An 18,999-nucleotide genomic window follows, 5' to 3' on the forward strand; every position below is an offset into this window, starting at 1 on the left:
TGTCCTCAAGACTCGTACAGGTTTCGCCCACAGGCGGGGGCAGTCGAACCGCCATACCCGCCCGACTCGATGTTTCCACCTGTGAAGATGTGGCTACGAGGTCTCCACGAACAGTCGCTGGCTGGGGCACCACTTCCGGAATCCACAACCGGCTGCTCCCGCCGCGCCATCATATCTCCTCCCGGCCTTGGGGGTGTTGTCGTAAGAGGGGGGGCTCAATGTTATCCTCTCTATGCTGAGGTCCAGTGTTTCCAGAGGGCCCCTCGAATCGTCAACTCGAGTCCCCGGAAGCAGCATACCCGACTCTTCTAGAGTCAACTGTCGGGTGGAAGAGGGATTCACCTTGCCTGTGGAGGTAGGCAAATTAGGTTTCTCTTTTCGCTTCCTGCAGAAAACGATAGCTGATCAGGAGCTGCTGCTCACACGTCCTTCCCGATCGCCATCTTGGATATCACCAATGATTTCCCTTAAATTTTGACACTGATTATGAGGGGACCGTATGCTTGCTAAAACTACTTCAGAATAACGATAATGACAAATCTTGTAAATCCCTTGCTTTACTGTTTCCAAATTTACCCAAAGAAACTAGAATGCCCCCTGTATTCAAGGTCCCCACCTCACTATTAAAATTTACTACCTGTCTAGTAAGGATCAATGTAACCAAACCCCACTTTGTTGGGAATTTAACAGCATGTAATTTCAGTGTACTTACTATTAACTCTATTGATTTTTCAAAGTTTTCCAACCCCCGGGCCGGTGTGTGGTGGTACTGTGGAACTAAAACCCTTTACCCCACCTTGCCCCCTAATTGGCAAGGACAATGTGCTTTGGCCAAGTTAGTTATTCCCCTTACCATAGCATCCCAACACAAAGATCAATCCATCCCCCACCGCTTAAGAAGAAATGCTCCTGCTGGCTCTTTTGACAACAGGGTCTATATTGATGCAATAGGTGTACCAAGGGGGGGGGGGGGGGGGGGGGGGGTTCCAGATGAGTTTAAAGCCCAAAATCAGATTGCTGCAGGTTTTGTGTCTTCAATGTTTTGGTGGATTACCATTAGGAAGAATGTTGATTGGATTAATTACACCTATTACAATCAACAACGGTTCATTAATTACACCCATGATGCCATCAAAGGTATTGCTGAACAATTGGATGCCACTAGCTGCATGGCCTGGGAAAATCGATTAGTCCTTGATATGATGCTGGCCGAGAAAGGGGGCGTGTGTGTGATGTAAGGCGGCCACTGTTGTACTTATATTCCTAATAACACTGCACCTGATGGCTCTATCACCGGGGCTTTACAGGGCCTTACCACTTTGGCTGAGGAACTTGCTGAAAACTCTGGTATAAACACCACTTGGACTGGTTGGTTAGAAGGTATCTTTAGAAAATGGAAAGATTTCATACTTTCAGTTTTAACCACTCTAGTTATTGTCGTTGCTCTACTTATACTTCTGGGTTGCTGTATTATTCCTTGTGTTAGAGGGTTGGTGTAATGCTTAATTGAAACTGCTTTAAGCAAAAAAGAAGCTAGAGTACGCCTTGACTCTGTATGAACCACTGCAAAGCAATCATGATGATGACACTGCTTATGCTCAAATGCAAACTTCCCTTACCAACCCGGATGTTGCCATTTATGATGATGTCGCACTTAATGCCTGACTATCCTATAAATAGTTACACATGTAATCAATTGCTCTTATCTATGCCATTATACATACATCATTTATTTCAAATATGCTAGTATTAAGATGCTATTATACGAGTATTTAGCCTTGGTATATGGTTCTTTTTGTTTTTTCTGTTTGCCAAGTTTCCTTCCTCTTGCAGCTCTATGCTTGTACTCATATTGGCCTGTTGCCCCCTAGGAATTGTTGCTGCTATGTTATCCTGCCATGGCAGTCCTAGCCTTACCCATCCCATTTGTAACCCCTTACTCTTGACCTTCCCCCCTATCATGTGTCTCTCATCTGTTACACCCACCTCCTAGTGCTCATGAGATTGCATGGCCATGACAGGTAAGACAGGAACTGAACTCCCATCCTGCTGAGGGACTCTAGGATGCCTGCAACCTAAGACAGCCTACAATCGGAGCACTAACCACGTTGAGCTTTTCCTCACTACGAGCTGGCTCATGCTTTGGGGGTGCGAGCGTGTGCCTTGGTGGCGGCCTAGGCCCACTGCTGGAGACACTACTTTCCATATTTGTGAAGGTCTTACTTTTGAAGACCTTCAAGGGGGGAGATGTATATCATGAACCACTGTCTTTACTTTGATTCAGGGCTCAAGTCCTCCTAAAAGCTGACAGGCCTTAAGTTTGTGTAATACTGGCCTGAGCTTCAGATCAGTACCAAGCCACATGATCAGTTGAGAAACCTAAGTGCAAGCTAGAATGAGGAACGGGCGTAGGTGGACAGACAAGATTAACATAGTGCAACATCATAGTGGTCACAGATGTTCTGCAGTTGCAGAACTTGATAACTCCAAAGGAAGGTGACTTTGTATTCCTAGAAGAACCAATACTATTATTAGCATTTCTAGGTAAACGTATTATTAGTCTTTCTGAGTACTAACCAACTTATAATCATATATCCAAAAAGTGCTAACCACGATATTATCATAGCCAATAAGTGTGTTTATTGTCATATTACCTATGAATAATTTGTTGCCACCATGAAGGTATAAGAGTGATTGCATTTCCTACTTCATGGAACAGCTGGTTCAGGAGCAGACAAGAGAAGGAAAAATACTAGACTTAGTCCTTAGTGGAGCACATGATCTAGTGCGGGGGGTAACGGTGCGAGGGCCGCTTGATAACAGTGATCACAATATGATCAGTTTTGAAATTGGCATTGAAGGAAGTGAACTTAGGAAATCAAATACACTAGCGTTTAACTTTAGAAAAGGTGACTATGATAAAATGAGAAAAACGGTGAAAAAAACACTAAAAGGAGCAGCTCACAGGGTAAAAAACTTGCATCAGGCGTGGATGCTGTTCAAAAACACCATCCTAGAACAAATATATTCCGCGTATTAGAAAAAGAGGAAAAAAGACCAAACGTCAGCCGGCGTGGCTAAGCAGTAAGGTAAAGGAAGCCATTAAAGCCAAAAAACAATCCTTCAAAAAATGGAGAAGAGAACCGACTGAAAATAATAAGATAAAACATAAGGAATGCCAAGCCAAATGCAAAGCGGAGATAAGGAGGGCTAAAAAGGACTTTGAAAAAAAGTTAGCGTTAGAAGCGAAAATACATAGTAAAAATTTTTTTACATACATTAAAAGCAGGAAGCCGGCTAAAGAATCGGTTGGGCCGCTGAACGAAAGTGGTGTTAAAGTGGCGATCAGGGAAGACAAAGCCGTAGCGGAGAAATTAAATGAATTCTTTGCTTTGGTCTTCACCGAGGAGGATTTGGGAGGGATACTGGTGCCGGAAAGCGTATTTGAAGCAGGTGAGTTGGAGAAACTAAACAAATTCACTGTGAAACTTGGAGGATGTAATGGGTCAGTTCTGCAAACTGAAGAGCAGTAAATCACCAGAACCGGATGGTATTCATCCCAGAGTATTAATAGAACTGAAGAATGAACTTGTAGAGCTACTGTTAGTAATATGCAATCTATCCCTAAAATCAGGTGTGGTACTGGAAGACTGGAGGGTAGCCAATGTTACGCCGATTTTTAAAAAGGGTTCCAGAGGAGATCCGGGAAATTATAGACTAGTGAGTTTGATGTCGGGACCGGGCAAAATGGTAGAGGCTATTATTAAGAATAAAATTACAGAGCACATACAAAAAAATAGGCTGATGAGACAAAGTCAGCACGGATTTAGTGAAGGGAAGTCTTGCCTCACCAATCTACTGCATTTTTTTGAGGGGGTGAACAAACACGTGGACAATGGGGAGCCGGTGGATATTGTGTATCTGGATTTTCAAAAGGTGTTTGACAAAGTGCCTCATGAAAGACTCCAGAGGAAACTGGAGAGTCATGGGATCGGAGGTAGCGTATTACTATGGATTATGAACTGGTTGAAAGATAGGAAGCAGAGAGTAGGGTTGAATGGTCAGTATTCTCAGTGGAGAAGGGTAGTTAGTGGGGTCCCGCAGGGGTCTGTGCTGGGACCGCTGATTTTTAACATATTTATAAATGACCTAGAGATGGGAGTAACTAGTGAGGTAATTAAATTCGCAGATGACACAAAACTATTCAGGGTGGTCAAGTCGCAGGAGGAGTGTGAAAGATTACAGGAGGACCTCGCGAGACTGGGAGATTGGGTGTGCAAGTGGCAGACGAAGTTCAATGTTGACAAGTGCAAAGTGATGCATGTGGGTAAAAGGAACCCGAATTACAGCTATGTCATGCAAGGTTCCGCGTTAAGAGTCACAGACCTAGAAAGGGATCTGGGAGTCACTGTTGATAAGATGTTAAAAACTTCTGCTCAGTGTGCTGCGGCGGCTAAGAAAGAGCAAAGAATGTTGAGTATTATTAGGAAAGGAATGGAAAACTAACACAAGGACGATATAATGTCGTTGTATCGCACCATGGTGCGACCACACCTAGAATACTGTGTCCAATTCTGGTTGCCGCATCTCAAAAAAGATATAAAGCAATTACAGAAAGTGCAGAGAAGGGCAACGAAAATGATAAAGGGAATGGAACGACTTCCCTATGAGTAAAGGCTGAGAAGGTTAGGGCTCCTCAGCTTGGAGAAAAGGCGGCTGAGAGGTGATATGATAGAAGTCTACAAAATAATGAGCGGAATAGAGTGGACAGATGTGAAGCGTTTGTTTACACTTTCAAACAACAACAAAACCAGGGGACACGAAGCTAGAATATGGTAGATTTAAAACAAATAGGAGAAAGTTTTTCTTTACTCAGCGTGTAGTTGGACTCTGGAACTCGTTGCTGGAAAATGTAGTGACAGCAGCTGGCCTTACGGAATTTAAAGGGGGTTTGCACAGATTCCTGAGGGAAAAGTCCATTGAACATTATTAAGGTTTTTTTTTTTTTGGGGGGGGGGGGTTACAGGTTCTTGAAGCCTGGATTGGCCACTGTCAGAGACAGGATGCTGGGCTTGATGGACCATTGGTCTTTTCCCAGTATGGCAGTGCTTATGTACTTCTAGGGAGATCTGGCTTGCGAATACCTTTGTATAACAACCGGTCTCCTCAAAGCAATTACCAATTGTATCTGTATTTGGTAAGTTACTAATAAAAGATTTGAATTGCTTTCTCAACTGCATGTAGCCTCGGGTGATTTATTTCCCACTAACAAATTACAAGTGGCAGGCCCATTGGTATTTAGGAGGAGGGATAAATTCACCCTAAAATTCACAACAGAAGTATATCAAGTTTTAATAAACTCTAAATTGTATAGTAGCTTTGGCAGGTCATGAAGAGCTTACAGTATGGGCTGCCTAGCGACTTGGGAGGCCGTAGAGACTGTGAGCTAGTCACAAAGAACTTGCAATATAGGCGGCTGCCTAGCAGTATAGAGTAGTTACTTACCTGTAACAGGTGTTCTCCGAAGACAGCAGGCTGCATATTCTCACAAGTGGTGACGCCACGTCGGCCCCGGAGGATTTTAAAGCAAAATCTAAAAATCTCTTCTACGGTGTTCCGTCGCGCAAGCGATCGCACTGCGCATGTGCGCACACGCCCCTCAGTTAAATCCAAAAGATGGAGGAGACAACTCCAAAAGGGGAGGTGGGAGGGTTTGTGAGAATATGCAGGCTGCTGTCTTCGGAGAACACCTGTTACAGGTAAGTAACTACTCTTTCTCCAAAGACAAGCAGGCTGATATTCTCACAAGTGGGGTATCCCTAGCTTCCAGGCTTACACAACACAACAAACAGTGGTCAATTGAGTCTCGCAACGGCGAGGCCAGAATAAAAATTGACCTGAAAAGAAGAAACATCTAAATGAGTGTAGCCTGGAACAGAACAAAAATGGGCTTAGGAGGGTTGGAGTTGGATTCTAAACCCCAAAGAAGTTCTGCAACCCCGACTGCCCAAACCGACTGACGCGTCGGCTATCCTGCTGAAGGCAGTAGTGAGATGTGAATGTGTGGACTGATGACCACGCCGCAGCTTTGCAGATCTCTTCAATAGTGACTGATCTTAGATGAGCCACCGACTCAGCCATGGCTCTAATTTTGTGAGCCGTGACATGGCCCTCTAGAGTCAGTCCAGCTTGGACAAAAATGAAGGAGATGCAATCTGCTAGCCAAGAAGAAATGATGCGGTTTCCAACAGCAACTGGCATTAAAAGAAATAAACAACTGGGCGGACCGTCCGAGGGAGCTCGTCTGCTCCACGCAAAAAGTGCGCAGCTTGCTTTCGCCAGGGATGTAAGATGAGGGAGAAAGAATGTTGGCAAGACAATTGACTGGATCAGCTGGTACTCTGATACCAGCGCCAGTAAGAACTTTGTCTGCATGCGGAGAACTACTCTGTTAAGATGAGAAGTAAGGTAAGGCGCTTGAGCTACTAGAGACTGAAGCTCACCGACCTTACGAGTTGAAGGAACAGCCACTAAGGAAAACGACCTTCCAGGTCCAATACTTCAGATGGCAGGAATCCAGTGGCCCGAATTGAGCTTGCAGCAGCTGGATGAAAACGATATTGAGACCCCAAGATACTGCATAAGGAGTGATAGGGACTCTGACCGAAGCATAAGAGCCAACTGTCAAAATTATTGGGGGTGCTAAGCCCAACAGAAATAATCTCCCCTAGACACATACAAGGAATTCTCTCAATATTGGGGGAGAAATAAACCTCTCATGAAGTGGACAGCTAAAGGCTGACCTTTCACACGTTGATGATAAGCTCTTATAGCACGAAGATGAATACTGACAGAGTTGGTCTTGAGACCAGACTCAGACAGGTGTAGAAAGAACTCAAGCAAGGTCTGTATAAGACAAGAGGCAGGATCTAGGGCCTTGCTGTCACACCAGATGGCAAACCTCTTCCATGAAAAAGAATAACACCTCTTTGTGAAATCTTTTCTGGAAGCAAGCAAGAGTCGGGAGACACTCTGGAAAACTCAACGAAACCCACACTCTCAACATCCAGACCGTGTGAGCCAGAGATTGGAGGTTGGGATGTAGAAGTGCCCCCTCGTTCTGCGTAATGAGAGCTGGAAAACATTCCAACTCCAGAAGAAGAGGGAATCCTATCTGACGCAGCTAGAAAGGAGCAATCAGAATCATGGCTCCACAATCTTGCTTGAGAATCAGCAAAGTCTTTTCCACCAGATGTAAGGGAGGATACGCATACAGAAAACCTGTCCCCCAAAGAAGGAGAAAGGCATCCGATGGTAGCCTGCCGTGAACCTGCAGCCTGGAACAGAACTGAGGGACTTTGCGATTGGACTAAGTAGCAAAAAGATCCACTGAGGGGGTATCTCACTTCCGGAAGATCTTTTGAACTACAGGCATGCTCAACAAGCATTATCCTGCTCAGCCTGTCGGCCAGACTGCTGTTTAACGCCAATTAGATAAGTGGCTTGGAGAAAACATGCCGCGTTGCGGGCCCACCGCTACATCTGCATGGCATCCTGACTCAGAGGGCAAGATCCAGTACACCTTTGTTATCGAGTGCATCACAACCCGATTGTTTGGTTGAATTAAAATAATTTGGTTGGATAGCCAGGAGGGATGCAACCTTCATCAGCAGCTTTTGACTGAGTAAGGTGGACGGGACGCCTCAGAATCAAAATGGAGAGAATTAACCACCTCTGAGGGGAATTCTGAAGACTGGCGAACAGTTGGGTTACATCCTCTAGATACCCTAAACTTGATACCACTGGGAAGCTAGGATGCACTGAGCGGATGTCATGTGCAAAAGTGCCATGGGAGTTACGTGAACTGTGGAAGCCATGTGTCTAGAAGTCTCAATATGTACTGTGCTGTAATCTGTTGAGACGGGCAATCATCGTGTTAAGGGAACACATGCACTCCCAGTCCATGAAGATACGCTGCTGCAACAACAGCCAGGCACTAGGAAAAAACATACTCTGGAAGCAAAGAGAGTATAAGTATCCTGTAAGTCCAGAGAGCATAACCAATCGTTTTCCTGAAGTATGGGAAGAAGGATGCCCAGGGAAAGCATCCTGAACCAAAATCTGTTTAGGCCCCTTATGTCTATGATGGGACGCAACCCACAAGGAAGGACCTGGAATAGAATCTCAATCCTTCTTGCCCTGGTGGAACGGGCTCGACTGCATTGGCGCTGAGAAAGGCAGAGAGTTCCTCTGCAAGTACTCACTTTTGATGGAAGCTAAAGGATTAAGCTTCCAATGAACAATGTGGAGGGTTTGATTCCAGATTGAGAATGTATCCTAACCGGACTATTTGAAAAAACCCACCGGTTGGAGGATAAAAGAAGTCACCTTTGGTGGAGAAAATTTAAACTTCCCCCCCGACAGGCAGATTGGCCGGTACGGCCAGTCAAAAACCCCTCTCTGGTTCCTGGGGAATAGCTGCAGGGGCCTGATTAGGTGCACGCCGCTGACTAGAACGAGCGTGCTGAGGCATAGCCTGAACCGGCTGTCGAGAAGTAGGAGTATAGGTACGACCCCTTAAGGCACAAGGAAAACTACTCTTCTCTCTAAAGAACTTCCGAGATGAGGAAGTGTATGCACAGCATATCTACAATTTTCTGCTGAGTCTCCTCCTCCAGGAGAGAGGCACACAGTCATGAGAGTCTGCGCATCATTGTACCTAGAGCAGAAATCTAGGTGTTACATTACAAGTGTCGAAAATGCCCTTGGACAGGAACCTGCGACACACCGTGTGCTACCTGACCACTTGGTGAAAAGGTTTAGCCTACTCCGGTGGGAATGCTCGTAACCGAAGTAAGTTCTTAGAACTCCTATCTGTTCTGAGTGGCAGAAGACTCAGGTGAAGATGGTAATCTAGGACCTCGAGCATCTGGGCATTGGGATTCACAATCTCCACTGTAATGTCAGATGAACCATCATTGAACTGAGCTAACTACTCAAACAGAGCAGCTCAGATCCAAACGTGTCCGATATGGAGGCGCGGTAAGTTCTACTACGGGGTCGAGAAGTTGCCCCAGTAGGGTGCGAACACCCATACCAGAGGCAGCATCGGTGAAGGAGACCAGGTGAAAAGCTAGATGCCGCAGAAGGCGGTAGCACCCATGGCATCCAATGGTACCCATGGTCCCGAAGCCAAGGACAAAATCTGGAAATGCAAGGGAATCGAAACCAGACTGCCAGACCATGGCACCGATGGTACCGATGATACACATGGTACCGATGGCCCCCGGTACCAATGGTACCCATGGTACTTGGTACCGATGATAGTCATGATATCTGGTATCGATGGTACCCATGATACCTGGTACCGATGGTACCCATGACATGTGGTACCGATGGTACCCATGATATCCGGCACCAACAGCACCGATGGTACCGATGGTACACATGGCACCGACAGTGCTCATGACACCTGGTACCAATGGCACCCATGGCACTGATGGTACCTGGTCATGATATCTGGTATCGATGGTACTCATGTGCCGACGGCATCCATGATACCTGATACCCATGGTATCCGCGGTACCGACGATACCTGATACTATGGTACTGATGGTACTCATGATACTCGGTACCGATGGGCGATGATACCTGGTACCGATAGTCGATGGTGCCCATGATACCCGGTACCGACAGCACCCATGGCACCGATGACACTCGGTATCGACGGCACCCATGGTACCGATGATACCCGGTGCCGACGGGACCCATGGTACCGATGATACCCGGTACCGACGGGACCCATGGCACCGACCATGGTACCAATGTTCCTGGTACCGATACTCCTCGGTACCGACGCACCGATGATACTCGGTACCGACGGCACCCATGGTACCGAAGATACTCGGTACCCGACGGTACCGAAGATACTCGGTACTGACGGTACCCATGACACTCGGTACCGATGGTATCCACGGCACCGATGATACCCGGTACCGATGGCACTGTTGATACCTGGTACCGGTGTATCGACGTCCAATGCCAGGATACCTCCATAACAGAGGGAGCAACGCTCTCGGCACCGACTGGTGTCTGAAGCCCGGATACCTCCATAACAGAGGGAGCAAAGCTCTGGGCACCGATGGTACCGACACCCGCTTATGCGCCCGAATGACCTGCCAAGCAGGAGGCGCCGAGGCAGGTGGAGACCTATTCGATGCATAACTATACCCAGCGTGCATCGGTCTCTGTCGGACTCCAGAATGATCTCCTTTGGGCATCCCTGGCAGAGTAGAATACGTCTCGTCTTTGAGACACTACTTGCGCTTCACAGGGAGATGATCCGGCCCAAGACACATCCGCCGATGCGCCCGAATGACCTGCCAAGCAGGAGGCGCCGAGGCAGGTGGAGACCTATTCGATGCATAACTATACCCAGCGTGCATCGGTCTCTGTCGGACTCCAGAATGATCTCCTTTGGGCATCCCTGGCAGAGTAGAATACGTCTCGTCTTTGAGACACTACTTGCGCTTCACAGGGAGATGATCCGGCCCAAGACACATCCTCCGATGCGCCCGAATGACCTGCAGAGCAGGAGGCGCCGAGGCGGGTGGAGACTCACTTCAAAGGTTACACCACTGATTTTGTGTCACCAGGTTGCCCATTCAGTGGCTGACCAGGGATGCACCTGCTTAGGTCCCTGTTTTATTCCTGTGACATACACCTTCACCACTTGTGGGACTTAAGGACAGTGGTGTGCTGAAGCAGGCTCTCACAGCTCTGGAGAGCCATTTGTAAAGTTGTAATAAATGGATCCTAAAAAATGTGGGCTTGTTTAGTTTGCTGGCGAGAGAGAGCCCACAGATAACAATATACCAGCACTTTTATAAGAAAAAAGAAAAAGAGAAGCTTATATGCTTTGTCTTCCTTTCAGGCACAGCCCCTTGTGACTCTGGCAATTACTTAACCTTTCCTTGCCCCAGGTACAAAAAGTACCTGTATATATAAGCCACAATGAGCCTGCCATGAAAGAGTACAAATGAAAAAATAAAGAACACCCAAAAGGGTAAAATAAAAAAAAGAGATTTTACTCCGAGGACCTGAAGAAAACACGAAGCACTAACGAACTCCGTGTCTCCTCAGACGCGGAAAAAGAAAAACTGAGGGGCGTGTCGCACAGCGAGCAGGAAGAGGTGTGCGCACATGCGCAGTGCGATCGCTCGCGCGACGGAACGCCATAGAAGAGATTTTTAGATTTTGCTTTAAAATCCTCCGGGGCCGACGTGGCGTCACCACTTGTGAGAATATCAACCTGCTTGTCTTTGGAGAAATATCTGATATGTTTAATATGCAGATCCTTTTGGACCTCACAGTAGCATTTGATTTTATTAACCATATTCTACTGAAAAGGTTGGCAACAGGAAGTGTGTTTATCTGGTTGCAGTCATTACTGCTGGTGAGGTCTCAAGTGGTAATACTGTGAAAAGTTGATAAATCTCCTTCACATCGTCCATTTGATTTTTTTCTTCTATTCATGCATCATGCAGACACAGAATTTATTTTTCATGAATCACACCACTATATACGTACAGACTATCTATCTTGTAAAACAACAGTGAGTCCAATAGTGATTCTATAAGTTAAAATCAGATTTTACAATGAAACGTTTAAAATCTTAAACATGGCAAATTACTTCTCAGTATTTACCTTTATGTTCTTTACATGCATCAGGCTTGATGATTGCAAATGTTTGTTCTACAGGGAAGAAGAATTCCAATTCCTCCATAGCTCTGTGAAGTGAAGAACTGCCATGCAACTGGTTGATTGGCGTATCATCCACTGCAAATTCTGCACGTAAACTGATATAATACAATAGTCAAGCCAGATGTATTTTAAAGATAGTGACTCTGCTCTAGGAGTTTCAATTCAGCATTTATAAAGGCGGCCATTTTAGAAGACATGAATGGTATCTATGCTTATAAATAGTGGCTTTTACACATGTGTAAATACTTATTTACATGTAGAGGCTATATAGTATGTATAGATTTGAAGGGGGCATGTTCTGAGCAGGGGTAATTCCATAACAGTGTACCTATATTTAGACACCTAAAGGGCAAATATGTAGTGCCTATTCTGGCCTAACAGGTGAAATATGCACCTATAATTTAGGTTAGAGGACTTATGCTTCTACCTAAATGCTGGAGATACATGTGTGACAGGGTTATTTTCAAAGCACTTAGACTTAGAAAGTTACATAGAGGAGCATTTTCGAAAGAAACGGCTAAATCAGAATTTGGACGTTTTACAAAGATGTTCAAATTCCGAACAGGGAAGAAGGTCATTTTCAAAAAAGATGGATGTCTATCTTTTGTGTTCAAAAATACTATGGACATCCTGCGTTTGGACGTCTTTGTGATTTGGACATCTTTGTTTTTCAGCCATTTTCTAAAAAAAAAAAAAAAAAAACACATCCAAGTGTAATACATCCAAATTCAAGCCATTGGGACGTAGGAGCCAGCATTTTCAGTAGACTGGTCCCCCTGACATGCCAGGACAGCAATCGGGCACCCTAGGGGGCACTGCAGTGGACTTCATAAAATACTCCCAGGTACACATCTCACCATTGCTCCCTTCCTTGTGTGCTGAGCCCCCAAAACCCCACTACTCCCAACTGTACACCACTACTATAGCCCTTACAGGTGAAGAGGGCACCTATATGTGGGCACAGTGGGTTTCTGGTGAGTTTTGGAGGGCTCACAGTTTCCTCCACAAGTGAACAGGTAGTGGGGGTATGCGCCTGGGTCCACCTGTCTGAAGTACAGCACCTACTACTAAACCACACCAGGGACCTGCATGCTGCTGTAATGGACCCGAGTATGACATCTGAGGCAAAGAGGCTAGCAAGTAATGTTCTTCAACACACGTTTTGGGGGTGGGAAGGGGTTAGTGACCACTGGGGGAGTAAGGGAAGGTCATCTGGTCATTTGGGGCACTTTTTTGTGCCTTATTCATAATAAAAACAGGTCTAGCTCAAAACGTTTTAGTTTTAGTCCTGGACGTTTTTGCTTTGTTGCATTATGGCTGAAAGACATCCAAGTCTTAGGAACACCCAAGTCCCGCCTTGAACACGCCCCTGGCACACTCCCTTGAGATTTGGACATCCTTCTGATGGACTTTGGAGAAAGACGTCCAAAATGAGGTTTCGATTATACCGATTTGGACGTTTCTGTGAGATGGACTTCCAAATGCTGACTTATGTCACTTTTTGGACGTCTATCTCTTTTGAAAATGAGCCTGATAGTAACCTATGGAACTTTGTAAGTCTAAGTGCTTCGAAAATGAGTCCCTATTATAGTATCCTATAAGTTACATACTTATGTGAACACCTTGCTGTAAAATACATACTATGTAAGATATGCATGCATTTACAAAATAACCCTTATGCAGAATTTTGGTATTTACTACTACTATTATTTAACATTTCTAAAGCGCTACTAGGGTTACGCAGCGCTGTACAATTTAACATAGAAGGACATCAATCTAATCATCTGCATGCATAACCAGTGCATGAATGTTAGCTTCCACTATAAGGCAATTCTATAAATGGGTGCCACATGCTGAATACGAATTCTATAATGGCATCTAGATGCCAAGATTTAGGTGCTTCCACTTATACCATCCACATGCCTAAATGGGGCAATTTAATGCATAATTATAGTATTCTATAAATTATGTGTGTAGGTGTTCGTTCTGCCCATGTCCCACCCAAATTTACACTCCCTCGCACTTTCCACATGTGGAGGGGCATAATCGAAAGGGACGCCCAAGTTTTCCTGGGGACGTCCTCGCAGGACGGCTCCAGCAAGGGATGGGGAAACCCGTATTATCGAAACAAGATGGGCGTCCATCTTTCGTTTCGATAATACGGTCAGGGATGCCCAAATCAGCAAATTTAGGTCGACCTTAGAGATGGTCAACCCCAGGACTTTGTCGTTTCTGATTTTCGGCAATAATGGAAAGCGAGGACGTCCATCTCAGAAATGACCAAATCCAAGCCATTTGGTCATGGGAGAAGTCAGCATTCGTAGTGCACTGGTCCCCCTGACATGCCAGGACACCAAGCAGGCACCCTAGGGGGCACTGCAGTGGACTTCACAAATTGCTCCCAGGTACATAGCTCCCTTACCTTCAGCAAGATGCACTGAATGGAAAAAGCCCTTCCCTTACTGATCCCTTAGCGATTTAGAAAGGAACGGGCATGCATGAAGGAAATCGCATGCAAATGGTCTGCTCGCTGTTAGCTCATTTGCACATGATTTCCTTCCTAAGGAGGGGAAGCCAGTGCAGAGCAGCCAAGCGTTATGCGTGGCTGCTCTGCGCATGCCAAAGATGGCTTCATACATGCAGACAAGATGTGTGTATAACAGCCGTCTACAACCTTAAATAAATTGCCATCTACAACCTTAGAAAAACAAAAGTCCAGGTGAAAGCGTCCAAGTGCTCGTCAGGAACGTCTTTTTTTTTTTTTTTGAGTATGGGTGAAGGACGTCCTTCGCTATGCCTCCGTCCCTGCAATGGGCAGTTGAGGACGTCCAAAATGTGGATTTCTGTGAGAAGGACATCCATGCCTTTGCTATGCCTCCGACACCCCCTTTATTTATTTATTTGGATTTTGGATCACAAGTAGCAGCAGTGGGATTTGAACTGGCCACCTCTGGATTGCAAGACCAGTGCTCTAACCAGTAGACCACTCCTCCACTCCATTTCACTCCCTTGAAATTTGGCCGTCCCTTTGGGGGTGGGGCAGTTCAGGACGTCCAAGATTTCTGAAAGAAGGATGTCCACACCTTTGCTATGCCTCCACTGACACACACACACAGAATACTGCTGTGATGTACCTGAGTATGACATTTCAGGCTGGCTAAAAATGTTTTTAGTTTTTTTCAGGGTGGGAGGGGGTTAGTGACCACTGGGGGAGTCAGGGGAGATCAACCCCGATTCCCTCCGGTGGTCATTTGGTCAGTTTGGGCACCTTTCTGAGCCTTGGTCATAAGAAAAAAAGGACCAAGTAAAGTCGCCACGTGCTCATCAGGGACACCCTTCTTTTTTCCATTATCGCTCGAGGATGCCCATCTGTTAGGCACGCCTCAGTCCCACCTTCACTACGCCTCCGACACGCCCCCGGGAACTTTGGTTGTCCCCGCAATCGATTATGCTAATTTGGGCGACCCTGAGAGAAGGACGCCCATCTCCCGATTTGTGTCGAAAGATGGGCGCCCTTCTCTTTCGAAAATAAGACTGAAAGTGAGTTGTGTGTTGAAATTATAGAATAGTGCTGAGGGCTCCGCTAGCATTTACATGCATAAGAGATAGCGTTCTATAATTTAAGAATGCATATGGAACTTAAATTGAAGCATCCTGTTAAAGAATTTGGGGGGGGGGGGGGGGGGGGGGGGGTTATGTGCATTTCCTATTTTCCAATGGCAAAAAACAGGTACATTTAAAAAATTTTCCCTGTTGGCATTTACACCTGTTCTAAGGCATGCATAAGTGTCAGCTATATGCTTGTTTGAACCTGGGGCTCCATCAGTGATTGACGGTACAAATGTGCTTACTTCAGTGGTATCTAACATCACCTGAAAATTTTAAACAAAAAACAGAGCTATTTCACTCAGTTCCTTTATTGGCTTCCCTTATACAGAGTACACTTTGTAGCGCTATATAAATGCTAAATAGTACTAGTAGTAGTAGTATACCCAGTCTTCTCTCTAAGCTACATATATGAGGATGAACCTTGCATACATAGCAAAATATAGCATGCATAAGAAATATAAATGCAACAACATTGAATTAGGTGCAGCGGTAGAGAGAAATCAAACTTAGCAATTTAGCTTACATTGATGCTTTTATGAGTTTGATCCACATTAATTAGATTCTTAGTTAATATATAAAGATCTAGTCAGGTAATTTTCTTTTAATGGGATCGTCAGATCAGCGAGTGTGCTTCCGTATTGGCTAGACTGAGCCAAGCAGTTTTCAAGGGGCACCACCGCAATCCTCATTGATCCTAATACATCTTTTCAAAGTTCATATTTTTCTATTTTTCAGTTATATAGTGAATTCCCACTTATTTTTCTTAGTTAATTCAATCTTCAATAAAGTACTTAGCTTTCTCAGCTTTAATACAGTTCATACTGGAGACCCGATTCCACCGACATAGGTCTATGTTTCGCTGTGCGCTGTGTCAAGGTAGTCTCCTATGAAGCAAATCAAAGATAACATCAGGATAAACAAACTAGTTTTCCATCCATAAACCCTCAAATCAGGGCAAAAGCCAAAAGATACTAGATCTGTTTTCTTGTAGCGGCATTCTAAAATGGCCGCTATTATGTTAAACGGAAGGTTTTATAGATTTAAACAGCCGCAGCGTCAATCACACTTCCGGTCTGAAACAGCTGTTCAAACGTGTGCACACTCACGTATAGATAATGAGATATCAATCAGATCAACGTTGTCCATTCAATTTCACGATTTAAACCGTGAGGCTCTACAGTGTTCAAAGTATAAATCCAAAATTGTTCTCTGTAATTCAAAAGCTTTTCTACATTGAGACCTTCCCAGCCCTCTTTGACCTGATCAATTATTCTCCATCGTATGTCTATTATACCATGATGACAATCTGTCCAATGTTGGACCAAAGGTGCATCAATTTTATTAGTAGAGATCCTTGACTTATGTTCAGTAAGTCGTGTTCTTATAGGTCTCGCACTACATCCAACATATATTTTTTCACACGGACATTGAATAATGTATACCACCATCCTGGTGGTACAGTCTGATGTTCCGGATGATTTGAAAATATGCTTAGAGTTTGGGTCAAGACACGTTGGCCCTGTCATAGAGGTCTGACACCACTGACACTGGCCACATCGAATATGGTTCGAAGGCTCCTGTGTAGTGGTACGGTAGTGCTTTTTCCATGATAAAATTTCTCCAATATTTCTAGAACGTGTAAAGGCTATTAATGTTTTTTCCAGAAACACAGTATCTAGTTGCAACACATGCCAGTGCGACGTGATACTTTGAGTTATGTCTTTCACCAGCGAAGAATAAGGCAGCACACACACTAATCGATTTTGCACTTCTGTATTATTATAGTTCAAGAGTAGTCCTCTTTGAGCGTAGCACGCTCTTAAGTAAGCCTTACGTACAATTTTAGGTGGATAACCTCTTGAAAGAAATTTACCTATCAGTTGTTTTGCATGATGTTTAAAATCTTCCAGGGAAGAGCATAATCTCCTTAATCAAAGAAATTGCCCCATTGGCAAGTTATTTTTCAAATGGAGGGGGTGAAAACTACCATAATGCAAAAGCAAATGGTACATGCCTGTAGAAAGTATTCTCCGAGGCTGATAGTTCTCACGAATGGGTGACGTCCACGGCAGCCCCTCCAATCGGATATCTTCACTAGCAACAGCATTTGCTAGCCCTCGCGTGCGCATGCGCGACCGTCTTCCCGCCCGAATGCGAGCGTCATCGCCAGTCCATTAAATAGCAAGACAAGGGAAGACACAACTCCAAAGGGGAGGCGGGCGGGTTGGTGAGAACAATCAGCCTGCTCTTCTCGGAGAATACCGTCTACAGGTATGTAGCATTCACCTATCTCCGAGGACAAGCAGGCTGCTTGTTCTCACGAATGGGATATCCCTAGCCCCCAGGCTCACTCGAAACAACAAACCTTGGTCAATTGGGCCTCGCAACGACGAGGACATAACTGAGATTGACCTAAACTTATTCAACTAACTGAGAGTGCAGCCTGGAACAGAATAAAAATGGGCCTAGGGAGGTGGAGTTGGATTCTAAACCCCTAACAGATTCTGCAGCACCGACTGCCCGAACTGACTGTCGCGTCGATTTATCCTGCTGAAGGCAGTAATGTGATGTGGATGTGTGGACAGAAGACCACGTCGCAGCCTTGCAAATCTCTTCAATGGTGGCTGACTTCAAGTGGGCCACTGACACTGCCATGGCTCGAACACTAAGAGCCGTGACATGACCCTCAAGAGTCAGCCCAGCCTGGGCGTAAGCAAAGGAAATGCAATCTGCTAGCCAATTGGAGATGGTGCGTTTCCCGACAGCCACTCCCCTTCTGTTGGGATCAAAAGAAACAAACATTTGGGCGGACTGTCTGTGGGGCTATGTCCACTCCAGATAGAAGGCCAATGCTCGTTTGCAGTCCAATGTGTGCAGCTGATATTCAGCAGGGTGGGTATGAGGACGGGGAAATAATGTTGGCAAGACAATTGACTGGTTCAGATGGAACTCCGACACAACCTTTGGCAAGAACTTAGGGTGAATGCGGAGGACTACTCTGTTGTGATGAAATTTAGTATAAAGAGCATGAGCTACCAGGGCTTGACGCTCACTGACTGCGAGCTGAAGTGACTGCCACCAAGAAAATGACCTTCCAAGTCAAGTACTTCAGATGGCAGGAATTCAGTGGCTCGAAAGGAGGTTTCATCAGCTGGGTGAGAACGACATTGAGATCCCATGACACTGTAGGAGGTTTGATGGGGGGCTTTCACAAAAGCAAACCTCTCATGAAGCGAACAACTAGAGGCTGTCCCGAGATCGGCTTACCTTCCACACGGTAATGGTATGCACTAATCGCACTAAGATGAACCCTTACAGAGTTGGTTTTAAAACCCGACTCGGACAAGTGCAGAAGGTATTCAAGCAGGGTCTGTGTAGGACAGGAGCGAGGATCTAGGGCCTTGCTGTCACACCAGACGGCAAACCTCCGCCATAGAAAAGAGTAACTCTTTTTAGTGGAATCTTTCCTGGAAGGAAGGAAGACACGGGAGACATCCTCGGAGAGACCCAAGGAGGCAAAATCTACGCCAACATCCAAGCCGTGAGAGGCAGGGACTGGAGGTTGGGATGCAGAAGCGCCCCCTCGTTCTGAGTAATGAGGGTCGGAAAAAACTCCAATCTCCACGG

At 45.5% G+C, this 18,999-nt stretch overlaps 1 protein-coding gene across 1 annotated transcript in view; it reads right to left on the reverse strand.

Annotated features, from left to right (window-relative positions):
• The window catches only part of NME8 (NME/NM23 family member 8), a 405,852-nt gene that overhangs the window by 83,313 nt on the left and 303,540 nt on the right, over positions 1–18,999 (reverse strand). The window contains exon 15 of the mRNA XM_030207906.1: positions 11,707–11,858. Within this exon, the coding sequence (XP_030063766.1) occupies positions 11,707–11,858 (152 nt within the window). The remainder of the gene's footprint in view (positions 1–11,706; positions 11,859–18,999) is intronic.

Source organism: Microcaecilia unicolor, chromosome 1 (genome assembly GCF_901765095.1).
Source record: "Microcaecilia unicolor chromosome 1, aMicUni1.1, whole genome shotgun sequence".
Taxonomy (NCBI): domain Eukaryota; kingdom Metazoa; phylum Chordata; class Amphibia; order Gymnophiona; family Siphonopidae; genus Microcaecilia; species Microcaecilia unicolor.